Genomic DNA, 16,457 nt, shown 5'->3' with positions numbered 1-16,457 from the left:
TCTAGTTAAAGGTAATATACAATTCAGAAAAATCATAGGGGGAAGTGGGGCACCTTTGAATTGGGGCAGCTTTGAAATTGGGCTTTTTTCTCCTATTTTTAAATAGAATTCAGGCTTATCATGATGTAATTTAGTTTCGCAATTGGTTTTTTGAGCTAAATTATATCATAATAAGGTCCAGTTTCATTTAAAAATAGGAGAAAAAAGCTCAATTTCAATGCTGCACCAATTCAAAGGTGCCCTACTTCCCCCTAAAAGCCATACAAGAATGGAATTAAAATCTCTGATGTGCGAATATATTCCTGTGCATTTTTCTCTGTTTTTTGTTCATTTTTTAATTTTTAAATCACAGCATTGGTGATGTATTTTTTTTAACAAACGACTAAATTTTTTTTGTAAAAATCAGCTTTTTTAAATTTATTTTAGAAAAAAAAAGATTTTTTTAATTGAAATGATCGAACTATTGTGGCCGTTATAGCAGTTATAGTGTTAATTTTTTCACATTTAAATTCAAATTCCTATAAAATATTTTCTCTTTCCATCAAGGTGCGCCACCTGGGAGGAATGTAGTGTAGTTCTTTTTGATGGGTTGATGACACGGCACCACACCGAAACAACTCCAGTTTTGTTAACGAGGAGTATTTAATTGGAGTTTTCGCGGATTTCCCAGTGAAATAGAAGACTAAATGGTGTTTTAGTGAAAAGATGGGTGGTCAAAAGTTTGAATACGATGAAAGTGGAAGTACATTTTTCTATTTTGTACTATCTTTCCTCGGTCTAATTCTTATTCCATGCACTTTCTACTATTGGCCGCGGAAGAAACGCGAAGGTATGTGACACTGAAAAAACATATTAAGGTTACCGCTGATTTCTCCACAATTACCTCACCACTGGCCATATGTTTCAGATCCAAACATCGTCAAGGAGCAATGTCAATGTCCACCATGCATGGATAAGCGGGATTTGCTTCAGAATTCAGAGCCATATCGACGTTTCAAATCCCTGTTGATTAAATTGGTTTTGGTCGGAGGCTGGGCTCTGCTCTTCTTCCTTGCCTACAAAGTCTCCCAATTTGACTATGAGATGTCCAATTTTGATCCCTATGAAATCCTAGGACTACCCCTGGGTTCCTCCCAATCCGAAGTTAAGAGAGCTTATCACCAGCTGTCACGAATCCTGCATCCGGATAAACCTACGGGAGATGAAAAAGCCTTCATGAAGCTCACGAAAGCCTATCAGGCGCTCACGGATGATGAGGCTAGGAAAAACTGGGAGAGATATGGAAATCCTGATGGACCAGGAGCCATGTCCTTTGGAATTGCTCTGCCAGCGTGGATTGTTGAGAAAGAGAACAGCATCTGGGTTCTGGGACTCTACGCCCTTATCTTTATGATTGCACTTCCGACTGCTGTAAGTAAACTTACAATACCCCTTACTAAATTAATTTACTATTCTTCTTTATCGCAATTCTCTCAGCCACATTTTCACTTTTCTTCAATCGTGAAAATTTTTTAGTGCTTTGCTATTCAAATTATCGAGATTATGATTAGAGATTAATTGTTGCGGCGATAAACCGCTCTAGAATATTCGAAAATGATGAAAGTTTTACAGAAGTTGGGTTTACGTTTTTAATTATTTAAATTTATCAGAAAATTAATTTTCAATTAGCATTGTCGTGTGATAAAGTAAGTCAATAACCTCTGAAAATTATGTTGTTTTATCACTTAGAAATTTTAGTATTAATTGCTCATAATTAATTTAGCTGAATTTTTCACAATTAAATTTCGTGGATATGACAATTTTTTGTAGTGAAATAATTATAGTAAAGTGGGGTAACTGGATCGTTTTCCGAAGAGCGCTACATAAACGCTTCTTTTTGGACTGATGAAATTCTTTTTTACTTCTTCTAAATCCATAGAATTATTCACTGTTTCATTGAGAAACATAAAATAAAAAAAATTATCAAAAATATTAAAGAAAATTTATAAAATATTGATAATACTGAAATAAGTCAACATGCGCTAACTGGGTTGCCTTTTCGCTAATTCCCTTTTAGTTAAACCTTTGGATTTAAAATACATTTTTCACAAGGAAAAAACAATAAATGTTTTCAATCAACCAGCTGCCATTAGCGAAATATCACTACTAGAAAATTTTTAGTGAAGAACCCAGCTGGCACAAGATTTAAATCAGTCGATTATACTCACTTATTTAATGGATAAAAATATTATTTTTGCTTTTTCTCAAACTTGAATAGTTATATTATGTTACTCTAGTGACTATATTACGGAAATAAAAATAAAAAATATTATTTTAATTGGATCAGTCATAAACGATCCAAATAGCGAAGCGCCCGAATTAGCACACTTGACTGTATCGTATTGCCGTTTCGGCTAATAAATTTGGAAGAGCTGTTATATCATCTTCGATTTTTTATATTTTTATCGATGTTGAATTTCCGATTCTGAATTACAAGAAACAAAGCTTCGTGGTCCGTAAATGATCTCAGTTGCCTTAAGTTTAACTAGATTTATCATTGGTCTGCCTTTTTAAAATATTTTTAAATATATAAAAGTTCGACGAAGAAAAATTAGTCCTTCGAAATCGTGGAAAACACAGTTCAGTTAAGTAAAGATCATTAACTTGACTCAGCGAAGACCCTGGAACAAATACGACTTCTTTTTAAAGTCTCAACCTCAGCCACAAAATTTGGAAACGCGAATTTTGAGATTAGATGGACAAATTCAGAAAATCGATGATTTTCGATTTAAGCCCTCTAGCGGTAGTAATAGAAATTTTTTAGGTTTTTACCAAATCCTAGATTTGTGACACAATCGATGATGAAAACCAGAAAATTTGAATAGGATTTGTGGCCATTACAATACAATATAGCCACAAGACCCAACCTGAGGCCGCTTATCGACATTTGACTTTAGCCGAAAGCCTAAAGTTACCAACTCTTTCAGTTCTCTCCCCAGAAGAATTCGTATTCAAGAAAAGTGGTAGCACAAATGTACGGAAATTGATTTTTGTGGGTATCATATTCGTGTTCTATGAGTACTAAAATGTAACCTTAAAAAGTTTGGGTCTGATTGAACAAATAAAAGCTGATATTGTGTTGAGGATCTTACCTAAAATTATAAAAAAAAATAACCAGTGATAAGCCCAGATAATTTTGGAGTTTAAAAAATCGCGTCGAGCCAATTTAATCCATTTCGACCGATAAGAACAGTTTGCTCGACGCGGTTCTTTACCCCCAAAGTTCAACTCAATCGAATTTTCATGCATTCCGAGTTGTACGCATTTCGAGGTCACCTGTAAAGAATCTCAGCCACCATAAGCTTATCTGTAGGGGCATTCTGTAATTTTCGTGGCATTGTCACGCGTGAGTTCGAAAAATGACAATGTCAATCGGGCTTTTTTGTCATATCATATGAGTTCGAAAATGCAATTCACTGATTATTTTAATGAAATCCCTTTACTTAGTGATGTTATGCAAATACACCCTGTCTTCGTTGATTTGTTTAACAAAATTCATTGTCATTTGAATTGCCAGGAATTTTAAATATGTGACTTCTGACGTCACGTGAGCTGAAATGAGAATGTCAGGGCTACAGAATGGCATTATCGAAAAAGCTCTCCTGAGATTCAAACGAGGGTTTCCAATACGGGATCCCGAAATTCGGGATTAGTGAAATATTTAAATCCCGGAATCCCGAAATTTAAAAAATCCCGGGATTTTGGAAACCCTAATTCAAACCCAATTTGTAAAAATGCAATGCCATATGATAAATTGGAAATATTCAAAAATACGATTCCTCCTGGAGAGGAATTCTCTAACACTCTGGCAATGCCATATGACAAATTGGGTTCGAATCTTAGGAGTACTTTTTCGAAAACGCGATTCTATAACCGTGACATTGTTATTTCAGCTCACGTGGCATTGTCAGAAGTCATATATTTGAGATGTCTGGCAATTCAAATGACAATGAATTTTGTTAAGCAAATCAAACAAAAGACGTACTGTATTTTCGGTATTTTCATAAAATCATCAAGTAAAGGGATTTCATTAAAAATTCAATGAATTGCATTTTCGAATATGATATGACAAAAAAAGCTCGAATGGCATTGTCAAGTTTCGAACTCACGCGTGACAATGCCACGAAAATTACAGAATTCCTCTACTGGGCTTATCACTGGACTTATCACATTAGAAATAGAGTCCGGTTACTTCATCTTAATATAGTAAGGGTCGGGGTATAGTGGATTGGTGTAGAGACGGGTGGGACTCATCGTTAGAAAAATCTCGATTCTAGAGGCAGGATATATTAAAATTCCATTGAAATCGCTTCAGAAACACCGAAATTATGGTCCGGTAAAGAAATTTTCGATTAAAGCTCAGGGGTGACATGATGACTTATTTTCGATACTATCGACTGTCGATTCTGAAATATTTAAACGATACCTGTACTTCCTGTGACTAATATAGATATTTATCAACAGCCACATTCTTTTAAGAATGCCACAATGAATGGCTCGACAATGCGCAAAAAGTCGACATTCACTTAATCTAACAGATATAGATTTATCGATACTATCGATTCGATAGTGTCGAAAAGTTATCATTCCACTCTTGTTCTCCAATTTTGCATCCAGAATGAGCTGCCATCGTGGTTCACGCTATGGCTATGGGTCAGCCTCGTCTTCTTGAAACATACAGGCCACTTACACTGACGCATTGAATTTAAATTTAATTGTCCAGTGGATGAAGTTCAACACCAAAGAAATTTCTGCTGACCTTAAGTGAATTCGCTGCACTTATTCAAGAATCTGCGGGGTGTGCGAGTCCACTAAAGGGCTCGCGGGTGTGAGTAGAGTTTCAAAAATTGGACATAGGGTAGAGGTTGGTAAAGTCTAGGGAGTCTAGGGAGTTGTGCGACCCACCATTAGAAAGGTCTGGACCTCAGCTAGAACATACTATAGAAACCCGTCAAATAATATCTGCAGATATCTTTAAGATTTCTGTAGAGAAAATCTACACCTCTACAGAATATCTGCAGATAATTCTGTAGATATTCTTACGAATTTTATTTGGGCTTGGGACAAAATTCGTCAGAATATTTCGGCAGATTTTCTGACGAATCTCTGACGAATTTCTGTAGATATTCTGCCGATTTTCTGTAGATTTTTTCTACATTCCAGACTTTCCAGACAAGATGTGTCAGAAGAGATGGAAAAATTTTTCACTGAAGTTTGCAAAATTCAATAGAGTTATTTTTTGTGATATCACGGTGTTTATATAAAATAAAGAATTCTGCGACGCCGTGTTACAAGTAGAGAAAAGTGAAGTGAAAACTTTAAGCAGAGTATCGACCTAAATTTCGTGTTTTTGTATCATTCCATGGGCGATTTTTAAAAAATTAGTATTTTTGCTCGCATCTTTTTACTTATTTAAAATGTTTAATCGGTAATGCTTGTTATGCAGAGCATACCATTTTCTTTATAACTCCTACAGTTTCTACATAAATCAACAATATTTTTGTGAAGTAATGGACACTATGCCGATTTTCTCGGCAGAAATTCTACCGAAAATCTGTAGATTTTCTGCAGAAATTCTGCCGAAAATCTACAGATTTTCTAGCAGAAATTCAGCAGAAAATCTACAGATTTTCTCTGAATACACTGGAATATACCGTTAAAATTCAAAAAACCTCAGAGTAAAATCGGCAGGTAGAATAATGATTTGACGGGAAAAGCATTGTCTAGTTTTCGAAATATTCGAAATCGAAATTTCGAAAATCGATTTTTCGATAATTCGGATCTCCGTGCTTTTGCATTTTAATTTATATCGGCATTTTTCAGGTAGATCATTATTAGCTTGTTTTATGGTGCTAATCCAATAAAAAATGCACATGTTTATTTTTTAGCACTTTACTGTTTTTAAGTGCTTCTACAACGTAACCGATTTTTCTTTGTATTAATTTCTGCCATGATTTTTTGGTGGATTGGTGCACGACACCAGGAAACAGTCGAGGCAGGAACCAACACAAAGAAAGTCGATAATGCAGAAGCTCTTGGGAACAGTGAAGTGCTCATTTTTTAATAATTGAAAATACACCAAGGTAATTTCAAGACTTGTGGTTGCAGAGATATTTTTAAATTTATAATTCTACCAATTTAAAAATTGTAAAGTGTAAACTGCGTATTAGAAGATTGCATGTGTGACTTTCTCATCAGGTTGGAATGTGGTGGTATCATTCAATTCGCTTCAGCAGCGACAAGGTCCTCCTGGACACCACACAGATGTACTTCTACTTCTTCCATAAAACTCCTCACATGGCTCTCAAACGAGTCATCATGATCCTGGCAGCAAGTCTTGAGTATGACAAACGTCACAATTCCCAAGTTGTTGAACGTCAGTCAGACAATGAGGAAGTGCCAATGCTCATCCGTATGCTGCCGAATCTCAATGAAAAATGCAAAGAGATGCCACTCTGTCGGATGTATTCCATCAAAGCACGAGCCATCCTTCATGCTCATCTCAGTCGAATTCCCCTCACTCCCAATACTCTCGATCGCGATCGGCAGTTCATCGTGAAAAAATGCCCGTATCTCATCCAAGAGATGGTCTCATGCGTCAATCAGCTCATTATGCTGGCTTATGCAAAGCGCAGTAAGTATCATTAAAAAGCATTTCGGTATTGCTTAACTGTAACTTTTTCTAAAAGGGTAGTTCTTGATCTACAGAATAAGCTCCGCCTATACTTTTCTAAAACACGCCTATTTATGAGCTACTGCGCCAAATATTTAGTTGAGATTTTTGAATATTTAATAAGTATTAAAAAGATAATGTATACCGAGCAAAGTAGCCTATCCTTTGATTACAATCTCGGGAAAGAATACAATGAAATCGGAAGAAAATAAGCCACGCCCTCTATTATAGAAGGTCTACTGATAAATTGTTAAAGCGGATATGAAAAAAAACAACACAAATTTTAAGATTCATTTTATTTTTTAAAGTAATCATTCTTGACTTCAATAACACTTGATCGTTTCTCCTAGAATTTTAGTCATTTACAGAACTTCGTTCTGAAAGTCCCGCAAAAGCGTCGATGGCATCTATTCCTATCTGATTCGATAAAAAAAGATGCTTTCCGCGAATGAATCACTACAAGAACTACAAGTTTGAAAGAAATTGAAGTTACTAATAGAAAAACCTAATGTTTTCGACTTAAGAATAAACTTCAGTCGAGATGATTTTTACTTGGCGAAATTCATATACATAGAATATTCAAATGCGTGTGCGTCATTCGTGTCTTGCAATTAAGAAGTCGAAGATAAAAAAATAAAAAAAAAACAAAGCAAATTAAAGATATTAAAAAAACAAAGATTTTGCAAAAAGGAAAAAAATCAAAATATAACTATATTTTCTTGACTTTTTGATTTGTGTTGAAAGACCGGTAAAGTAACTGTAATTTTCATAAAAAATTTTAAGACAAAACAGATTCACTTAGTTTTGAATTTAAGTTGAAAAATTTTGTATTCACAGAAAAAAATATCTCGTAAAATTGTTTGTAAATGTGTGTGAATTCCTACTGGGACTTACGAAATGTTCGTAAAATGTATAGGGAAAAACTGGGGCACTACCAAACACGGGGTAGCACCAAACACTCATTTTTTTTATTTATAATCTATTTGGGCTATTGTGACCATTTGTTCAGTGGACAAGCATTCCTAATAATGCCTATAAATTTATATAAGTCTTGTCCTCTGAAGTCGAATATTTTATTAAAAAATCACAATGTTTGGTGGTGACCCAGTTTCCCCTAATCCACTTTTTCACAAACTTTCTTTTTAAGATTATCACTTGAGGAGCATTTTTTGTTCGTTTACAAACATTGTTCGCACTTTTTTGTTTGTCTGGCAAACATTTACGAACAAATGACAAAATTTTACAAACATTTTCTATATTTACCAAGAAATGTTTGTAAAAATGCAAAAACTGTTCGTCAAGTGATCATACTATATAATAATGTGTAAAAAGTACAAACTTTTACGAACTTTTTTTGTGGGTTATACGATTTACGAGCATTTCGTAATGCCCAGCACACAATTATTTTTATTTCTAAACATGTTTTCAAAATTTCCTACGAGTGTGAATGAAATATAGATCTAGTCATCTCGCTCTCTCTCATAGGAAATTTTGAAAACATGTTTACAAACAAAAGTTATTGTGCGTTATGCCCAACGCTCAATAACTTTTGTTTAGTAAACATGTTTTTGACATTTCAATGAGAATGAGTGAGATCTAGATCTAGTCATCTCGCTCATTCTCATGGGAATTGTTGAAAACATGTTTACAAACAAAAGTTATTGTGCGTTGGGCATTAATCATAATGCCTAGCGCACAATAACGTTTGTTTGTAAATATGTTTTCAAAATTTTCTATGAGAGTGAGCGAGATGACTAGATCTAGATCTCACTCACTCTCATTGAAATGTCAATAACATGTTTACAAAACAAAAGTTATTGTGCGTTGGGCATAATGCCCAACGCACAATAACTTTTGTTTGTAAACATGTTTTTGACATTTCAGTGAGAGTGAATGGAAACTAAATCTAGTCATCTCGCTCAATCTTATAGGCAGTTCCGAAAACATGTTTACAAAACAAATGTTATTGTGCATTGAGCATAATGCCCAACGCACAGTAATTTTTGTTTAGTAAACAGGTTTTTGACATTTCAATGAGAGTAAGTGAGATCTAGATCTAGTGATCTCACTCACTCTCATAGGAAATTTTGAAAACTTGTTTACAAACAAAAGTTATTGTGTGTTGGGCATTATGCCCAACGCACAATAACTTTTGTTTTGTAAACAAGTTTTGGAAACTGCGTATGAGAGTGAGCGAGATGACCAGATCTATATCTCACTCCTTCTCACAGGAAGCTCAGAAAACATGTTTAAAAACAAAAATTATTGTACGCTGGGCATAAGTCCCCAGTAGGAATTTACAAACGTTAATGAACAATTTTTCGAAGTACTTTTTCTCTGTAGTCTCATTTGGAGCAAGTTCTGAATTAGGCTCTTCTATATATACTAAAAAATATTTAAAATGAAAAGGTTACAGTAAAGTACTGGCGGACTATCTTAGAAATAAGAATCCTTGTAAAAATTGAGCTCGGTCTTTGCAGTTTCTCGACTTCCGACAATTGAAACTATTGAGAATTGCATGAAACTGTCTCCGATGATTGTTCAGGGACTCTGGGAATTTAAGAGTCCACTGCTGCAGCTACCCTACCTCACAGAGGATCACTTGAGGTACTTCGCAACAAAGAAGCGCCACATCAAGAACCTCCAGCAATTTGCTCAGTTGCCAGCAGAGGAGAGTCGGGCTATTCTAAAAAATCTCAATGACTTTGAGTACTACACACTAATGAAGGTTTTAGGGAAGATGCCAGTTATTGACTTTAGTTTTCGCTGTGAAGGTAAATTTCTCAACGGATCTCGCGAATAACGGTTGTTCTCTCTAATTCTGAAATTATCTTCACAGTGATTGACGATGAGCATACCAATGTTGTGACTGCGGGAGCAATTGTGACGGTGACAGTGACTCTTGAGAGGAAGAATATGAGTGAATTGTTTGGAGACACAAATGCTGCAGAAAAACCAAGCATAAAGTAAAAGTCTTTATTGTTCTTTTTCAAACATTTCCCCCATTCAAAATCTTTCTTTTCTTGTCTTTTGAATCTCCAGGGAAGAAGATGAGGATCAGGAGAATGAGGGCAATGTTGAAAGTCAGAATCAGGTGAAGAAGCCAATTTGGGCGAAACAGGGCAAAAAGGGTCACAAGGGTGGCAAGAACAAATACAAAAGTGGAAATGTAAAACACAAAGTTACATCAAATCCATCCAATGCGGTGAAGAATGAAGAAAAACCTGTTGTTGTGGTAAGTCGAACAAAAAACACGTTAATTAGAACTTTTAAACCCCATGAAATTACCGTTTTTGCTTTGTTCTGGTTTTTTTTAAGTGGAAAATTTTAGCTGTGAAAGTATAAAATTTTTACGAGAATAATTTCGCTGATTTTTGAAAAAAAAATATCGTAATATACAAAGCAGATTTTTAATAAAGCAAAACAAAATATGTTTTTGCTAAGTAGAAATTTTCTAAGTAAATCAGTGATGAGCTTAAATCAACTTATTAGAACATAAGATTCTTAATGTGACCAAACTCGGAATGACTACAAATTCGATAAGACAGCCTATTAAAAAGGATCAGTAAAAGCAAAAAAAAACCCTTTGTCGAATATCACAAATCTCTCCCATTTTTTCTATTTAGTTGAATGACTAATATTTATTTGAATCGAAATTTAGATCAAAATTCTTCGATTGCGAGTTGAATTTTGGAGACAAAGCGCTCAATCAGCGAGAATTTTCAAAAATGCAATAGTTTCCGCGAGTACTTCCTAGAATTTTCTTACAATCAGTATTGAAATATTTCTTCAAAATTAAATTTTCAAAGTGCTGTATTTCGAGGACGTGTCAACGAATATTTAATTAGGACACTATTATTCAGACTTATTGAACCAGCTCATAAATATTATAGAACTGTATCATATACAGTTTTCAAGACAACCTAAAAATCGGTTTTTCAAAATTGAATAGAGCCATAAAAAAATAATATAAATTTAATAATCGTATCGAGATACTTTATATTTATTACAATGCGCTCGTGTTGGGAGAATATTCTGATCGGGTCCCAGTCAAAATCCTGAAAGCCAAAATCCCGAACGCCAATATCGTGAACGTCAAAATCCGGAAACCGAAAAGGTAGAAAGAGAACCAAACGTAAAGTCCAAACAGGTGAAATCCAGGAAGAAAAAGAAAGATTTCTATGATAGTAATTTCTCCGGGCTTTTCGGATTTTGACTTTTCAGGATATTAGATCTTCGGAATTTCAGTTTTTAGGATTTTGGCTTTCAAGATTTGGGATTCCAGGATTCTGGCTTTCGGGATTTTGCTCTTTCTGAATTTTGATCCATTCGTGGTTTTGGCTTTCAGGATTCCGGCTTTCGGGATTTTAGCACATTCGGGGCTGTCCCATTCGAGGGCTTTCAGGATTTCGGCTTTTGGGATTTTGACTATTCAGGATATTAGATCTTCGGGATTTTGGCTTTCGGGATTTTGGCTTTCCAGATTTGGGATTTCGGAATTCTAGCTTTCGGGATTTTGGTTTTTCGGGATTTTGGTCTTACTGGATTTTGATCCTTTCGAGATTTTGGCTTTCAGGATTTCGGCTTTCGGGATTTTAGCTTTCGGAATTTTAGCACATGCGGAACTTTGCCCCATTCGAAATTTTGTTTTTCAGGTTTTCGACTTTTGGGATTTTGGCTTTTCAAGATATTAGATCTTCGAGATTTTGGCTCTCAGGATTTTGTCTTTCAAGATCTTGGATTTCGGGATTCTGGCTTACGGGATTTTGGCTTTCGGGACTTTGGTTTTTCGGGATTTTAGTCTTACTGGATTTTGATCCATTCGAGATTTTGGCTTTCAGGATTTCGGTTTTCGGGATTTTAGCTTTCAGAATTTTAGCACATTCGGGGCTGTCCCATTCGAGGGTTTCAAGATTTCGGCTTTTGGGATTTCGGATTTTGGGATTTTGACTTTCAGAATTTTGGCATTGAGGATTTTAACTTACTCGAAATTTTGACCCATTCGGGACATTGACTTCACCGTTTTGGCTTTTGGGATGTTGGCATTCGGGATCTTGCCTGGCATGTAAACATGTAGACATTCTGAAGTACCGTTGTCGTCTGGTACACTCGTTATTCTCGTGCTCTCGGAACCCAGTTGAAGCAACAGCTTATCCATTGTCTTGCGTAGGTCGTTCCCGGTGCAATTTGTCCGTCATCCTAGACTTTTTGTTGTGTTTTTTTGCGTCCAAAATATTGTGACAACAGTGTGCATCCAAAAAAAAAACACGGGATTTGGGGGTGATCCGCAATTTAGTATTCAGTAAGGACTTGTCGTAGACTTCCAAAAAAAAACTATAGCCAGTTCAAGAATCAACTACAGCCATTTCCTGTCCGCCACCTGAAACGCGCCCGATGGGTACCCTAACCGCACAGTTGACATAAATTCTTGAATAAAATTCAATCCCCTACAAAATTGTTGCAAATTATTTTTCTCCGCCATAACGAGAAATGTGCTTTAACTAACTTGGTCAAAATTGATTTTTCTTCTAAAGAAAGATTTCAAAAACAAGCTTTTAAATTTATTTTTTAATGATCTCTTGCTTGACTCAATTAAAACTTTGTAAGGACTAAATTTTTAGGATGTTCATAAATGCTATACCTATGCTATAATATAGTAAAAATTTAACTCTTTCGCGTCCCACTTTTATTCAGCAGATGAATTCATGTAAAATTGAGTTTTTCCTAATGCTTTATGATCAAATATAATAGTTCAGAGAGGAAAAAAATTTTCCATTGCGTGAAAACTCGGAAAAACCCCGGGTCATATATGACCCTGTTGTCCTCAAGGGAAGTGTATTTACCATTTTCAAAATCTATATCACGGGCTTTTTAAGAGTTTTTTTTGCTTGAAGTTATTAATTTGGCCAAAACCATGGCAAACTGGATTGTTGTGATGAACACTGTACTCCTGGTGTTCAAGGAATCTTCCTGGTAATCCCTTGAACAGTCACTGTCACAATATTTCGAGTGGTATTTGGCAAAAATAAACTTATCCACATATTTATTCACACACAATACAATTGCACAATATGAGACGCATGCAGAATACTCTAAAATATTGCAAAATATGTTATAATTCATCAGATATAAGATGAAATGTCCAGGAGCAAGATGTCCCACCTGCATTTCACAAAGAAAAACAATGTCCCAACTACATTTCGCTGCAGGTTTGGGACGAAAACACTGTTACCCTTGGGGACTATAGGGTCATATATGACCCGGAAAATTCTACACGCTTTTCTGGAAAATTGAGAGTAATTTATTATATCAAAATATGCAATATACAATCTTTGGATATTCTATTTTGTATTTCTAAAGAACTTTTTGCTGAAAAAAATAAATGAATATAAAAAATTTTGAAAAAGAAAAGTCATTTCACAAAGTTCGAAATTCGTGATTTTTGATCTCAAATATTTTCTTTTCCTGAATATCTGGAGTCTTGAGAAAATTAGCCAAGAATCTTACATCCTTCTATTATGATGTAGTGCACAAACCGATAGATTTCAATTAATGTAAATAGTCAAAAGAAATTGTTTTTTCCCCGGGTCATATATGACCCTAATGACGCGAAAGAGTTAAAGGCTCGGTTTTTTTTATCTTGGAAGAAATTAATTTTTAAATTTTCCATTTGTGACCTTTTGCCCCAGTTTTCCCTACACTGCAAATATTAGACCGATCGGAGATGGTTTACCAAAGCGGAGAATTGCAATAGGTGTGAATATGAAAGAAGCATCACACTTAAAAAAGAAGTAATGTGGCTGGATTTAGCTCAATTAAACGAGTTATAATAATTTTTGCAGAAATATTCCTAATACTTCCAATTTTTTCAACACAATTTTAATATTTTTAATATTACACTTTGCGACATTTTTTTTTTACTTTGCCTTAATGAATGACAAAATTTCAGAAAAGGATCCAAATGATAAATATTGATAAACCAGAAAGAGTTTCGTCAGCATTCCTTAAAATTCTAACAATTCGTATTTTGAATTTGAAATGATTTTTGAGCAGAATTCTTAAACTTTCGCAAACGATATTTAAAGCTTTTTTTTAGGAGAGTTAGGACAGAATGAGGTAGTTTCACGCAACTGATTTTTTTTTTCAGGACTCATTCACTAAAAGACTGTTCCGTTAGTTTCTCACAGGACAATTGCTAAATAATTTTTTTTCTTAAAAATTTTTATTTTCAAAAGAAATGCATACGTGAAACCACCCTATCCTTAATTTAGGTCACAAAACTCTTCCTCAAGCCCTACAATTACAAAGAAATAGTATTCCGAAGTGATATATAATTTGCAAAACCAATTCAATGACCAAGAGAGACAATATTTCAATGAACTTTGCAAAATTATTTTAAGATGCAAAGTGTTTTAATTGTGTTGCAAGTATGATAAATACTTTGTCTCTTTGTCGAATAGAAAAAGCAAAAGTCCAACGAAGGGGATTCCGATGCAGAGAGTACTCTGGACAGTGATGAGGAGAAATTTTCCTCAGATGACGAGAAGAAGACGGCAGAGGATGATGATTTTGAGTGGGAGAAATTTCAGCAGAAGCTGAATAAGCGGGAGAAGCTGGAGGGTAAATCGAAGCTCTCGCATGCTGTGCACTGCCCATACTTCCCGGAGGACAAGCAGGAGTACTGGTGGACGTACATCTGCGACAGGAAGTCCCGAACACTCCTCACAGCTCCCTATCACGTGACCAATCTCGTGGACAGGGAAGAGGTGCAGCTGAAGTTCACGGCTCCGCGTTGGCCAGCTCTGTATACATTTACCGTGTGTTTGCGCTCGGATTCGTATATGGGCATGGACCAGCAGCTGGATATGAAGCTGGATGTGAAGGAGGCTACGGCCATTCCAACGGTTGAGCCTCAATGGGAATTCAGTGAGTCGGAGTCCGATCCCAATTTGCAAGGGAGTGAGTATACCACCGACACATCCGAGGATGAAGAGGAGGATTGAGAGATATTGTGAACCGTACTGTCTTTATTTGGCATTCTGTGCAGTGAGAATAGTTTTCAAATAAAATTTAACACTACTTCGAGTATTTTTTTACAAGGTTGTGGAGAATTTCAGGAAAGCAAATATAATCGATTAGTTGAAATGCATTTGGCTTTGCTTGATTTTCTGGAAAAAAAGGTTGGCAAAGCGCCTCAGGCTTTGCGAAATGCTCGAACTCGTGACTTAGATGCTATACCGCAAAAGTACTTTCGCATCATTTACCGTTTACCGGTTCTCAACCGATTCGAACCGATTCATAAATCTCTCAAAAGATCCCCCAAAATAGTTTTAAAAGCATATTGATTTTCAGATAATTTTTTTATCGGTTATGAACCAGTTCATTACCGATTCAAAACCGATTGGAACCGGTTTAGTTTTGTCGGAAATTCCAAGACCTTTCTAACGACCCCAAACATGACCCCATTTGCTTGATAAATGCGCTCTCTAGTGTCTTTTTAACCTTTGACCTTGAAAAACCGTTATTAGGAATGATTCAACGGTATTTTCGTCTAAGGAAGAAATGTCCGCCTGGGTAATCTCTAAAACATATCCAAAAATGAAAAAAATTGCACGACGCGTTTTCGAGTAATCCCAAAAAAAAACATGGTTTTGGAGGGGAAGGCGAGGGGTGGGGGAAAAATGAGGGACATGTAGCGATCCTTGGGTCGAATCTATGAGAAGTCCCTCGAAGGTCTCAAGTCTCTATCTCTAACCATTTAGCCTCTACAGCTGATGACAGCCAGACGGACACACGGACAAAAAGCGTGACGACATTTCTCAGGAATCGTCTGAAACGTGGTTTGTTGACAGAATGTTCTGGCATCAGTTTCAAGGGTTACAAGCGTATGGACAAGCAAAAAATGTAATCACGAGAAAAATAAATCACTCACGGATATTCAACCGATTCGTAGAGTAGACTCTCTCAAATTCGGGCATATGGAACCGAAATGTCAGCCGAATTAGACAGAAATTCGGGCGACAAACTTTTTGAAATGTAACGATTCTTTATTCATGTGCATGCAGATATTCGTCAGTTAAATCAGCATTTATCGTAACTTCATTTTTGCGATTTTGAGATATATACATATTTGGAATCAGCGTAATTTTATTTATTAAACGCACTTGTGAAAAAGAAACTTTTATAAGCCCAATAAAAATTATTTTACACAAAAATTATCGTAAGTGCCCTTAATTAAGAAAAATTTATCAGAATTATGTCGTAACTTCCATTTTTGGGGAAGTTACGACAAATTTCCATACAAAATTTTCAGTAATCAGCATTTGCCGTAACTTGTTTAGCTCGCTTGCGTGGCTTGTAATTTGCAGCAAAAATTTAATATTTCTCATTAAAACGTTCACAAACTCTTCCATATATCCAAAGACAGTGTGAATAATGCAACATTAAATCATTTTAATTCGGTATTTGTGAGAAAAAAGTGAGGAAAAATTTATTCAATAAAACTTATGAAATAAAAGCTTTTAGGGACTGGGATAACAGTATTATTGATTAATATAGTCAAATAAAGGCGCTTATTATCACTAGAATAATTCAAATTGATATAATGCATTTTAGTAAATTGTCGTAACTTCCAGAATCTCCATATATTAGAAGTTACGGATTTATAAACGATGGAAGTTAGGATAAAATATTATTGTGTTTCTTCTAACATAATTTCTGAATATTGCAGCTTTTAAATAATTTT

At 35.3% G+C, this 16,457-nt stretch overlaps 1 protein-coding gene across 1 annotated transcript; it reads left to right on the top strand.

Moving 5' to 3' along the window:
* The first annotated feature begins 551 nt into the window (after positions 1 to 551).
* Positions 552 to 14,791, top strand: LOC129805494 (translocation protein SEC63 homolog). Its single transcript, XM_055853446.1, has 7 exons — positions 552 to 829; positions 908 to 1,410; positions 6,238 to 6,673; positions 9,193 to 9,486; positions 9,552 to 9,678; positions 9,755 to 9,947; positions 14,173 to 14,791. Exons 1-7 carry the CDS (start codon positions 706 to 708, stop codon positions 14,713 to 14,715), a joined length of 2,220 nt encoding a protein of 739 aa, XP_055709421.1. The 5' UTR covers positions 552 to 705; the 3' UTR covers positions 14,716 to 14,791.
* Positions 14,792 to 16,457: the final 1,666 nt, after the last annotated feature.

The sequence above is a fragment of the Phlebotomus papatasi genome, chromosome 3, assembly GCF_024763615.1.
Source record: "Phlebotomus papatasi isolate M1 chromosome 3, Ppap_2.1, whole genome shotgun sequence".
NCBI lineage: Eukaryota > Metazoa > Arthropoda > Insecta > Diptera > Psychodidae > Phlebotomus > Phlebotomus papatasi.
Note: the sequence above shows the minus strand (reverse complement) of the source record. Positions and strands in the feature narration are given on the sequence as shown.

Bases quoted from the DNA above. Each gene is read 5' to 3' on its own strand.
- LOC129805494 (XM_055853446.1), top strand. From the start codon at position 706: ATGGGTGGTCAAAAGTTTGAATACGATGAAAGTGGAAGTACATTTTTC. The intron at 830-907 runs GTATGTGACACT...CATATGTTTCAG, and splicing joins GCCGCGGAAGAAACGCGAAG to ATCCAAACATCGTCAAGGAG. The intron at 1,411-6,237 runs GTAAGTAAACTT...CTTTCTCATCAG, and splicing joins TGATTGCACTTCCGACTGCT to GTTGGAATGTGGTGGTATCA.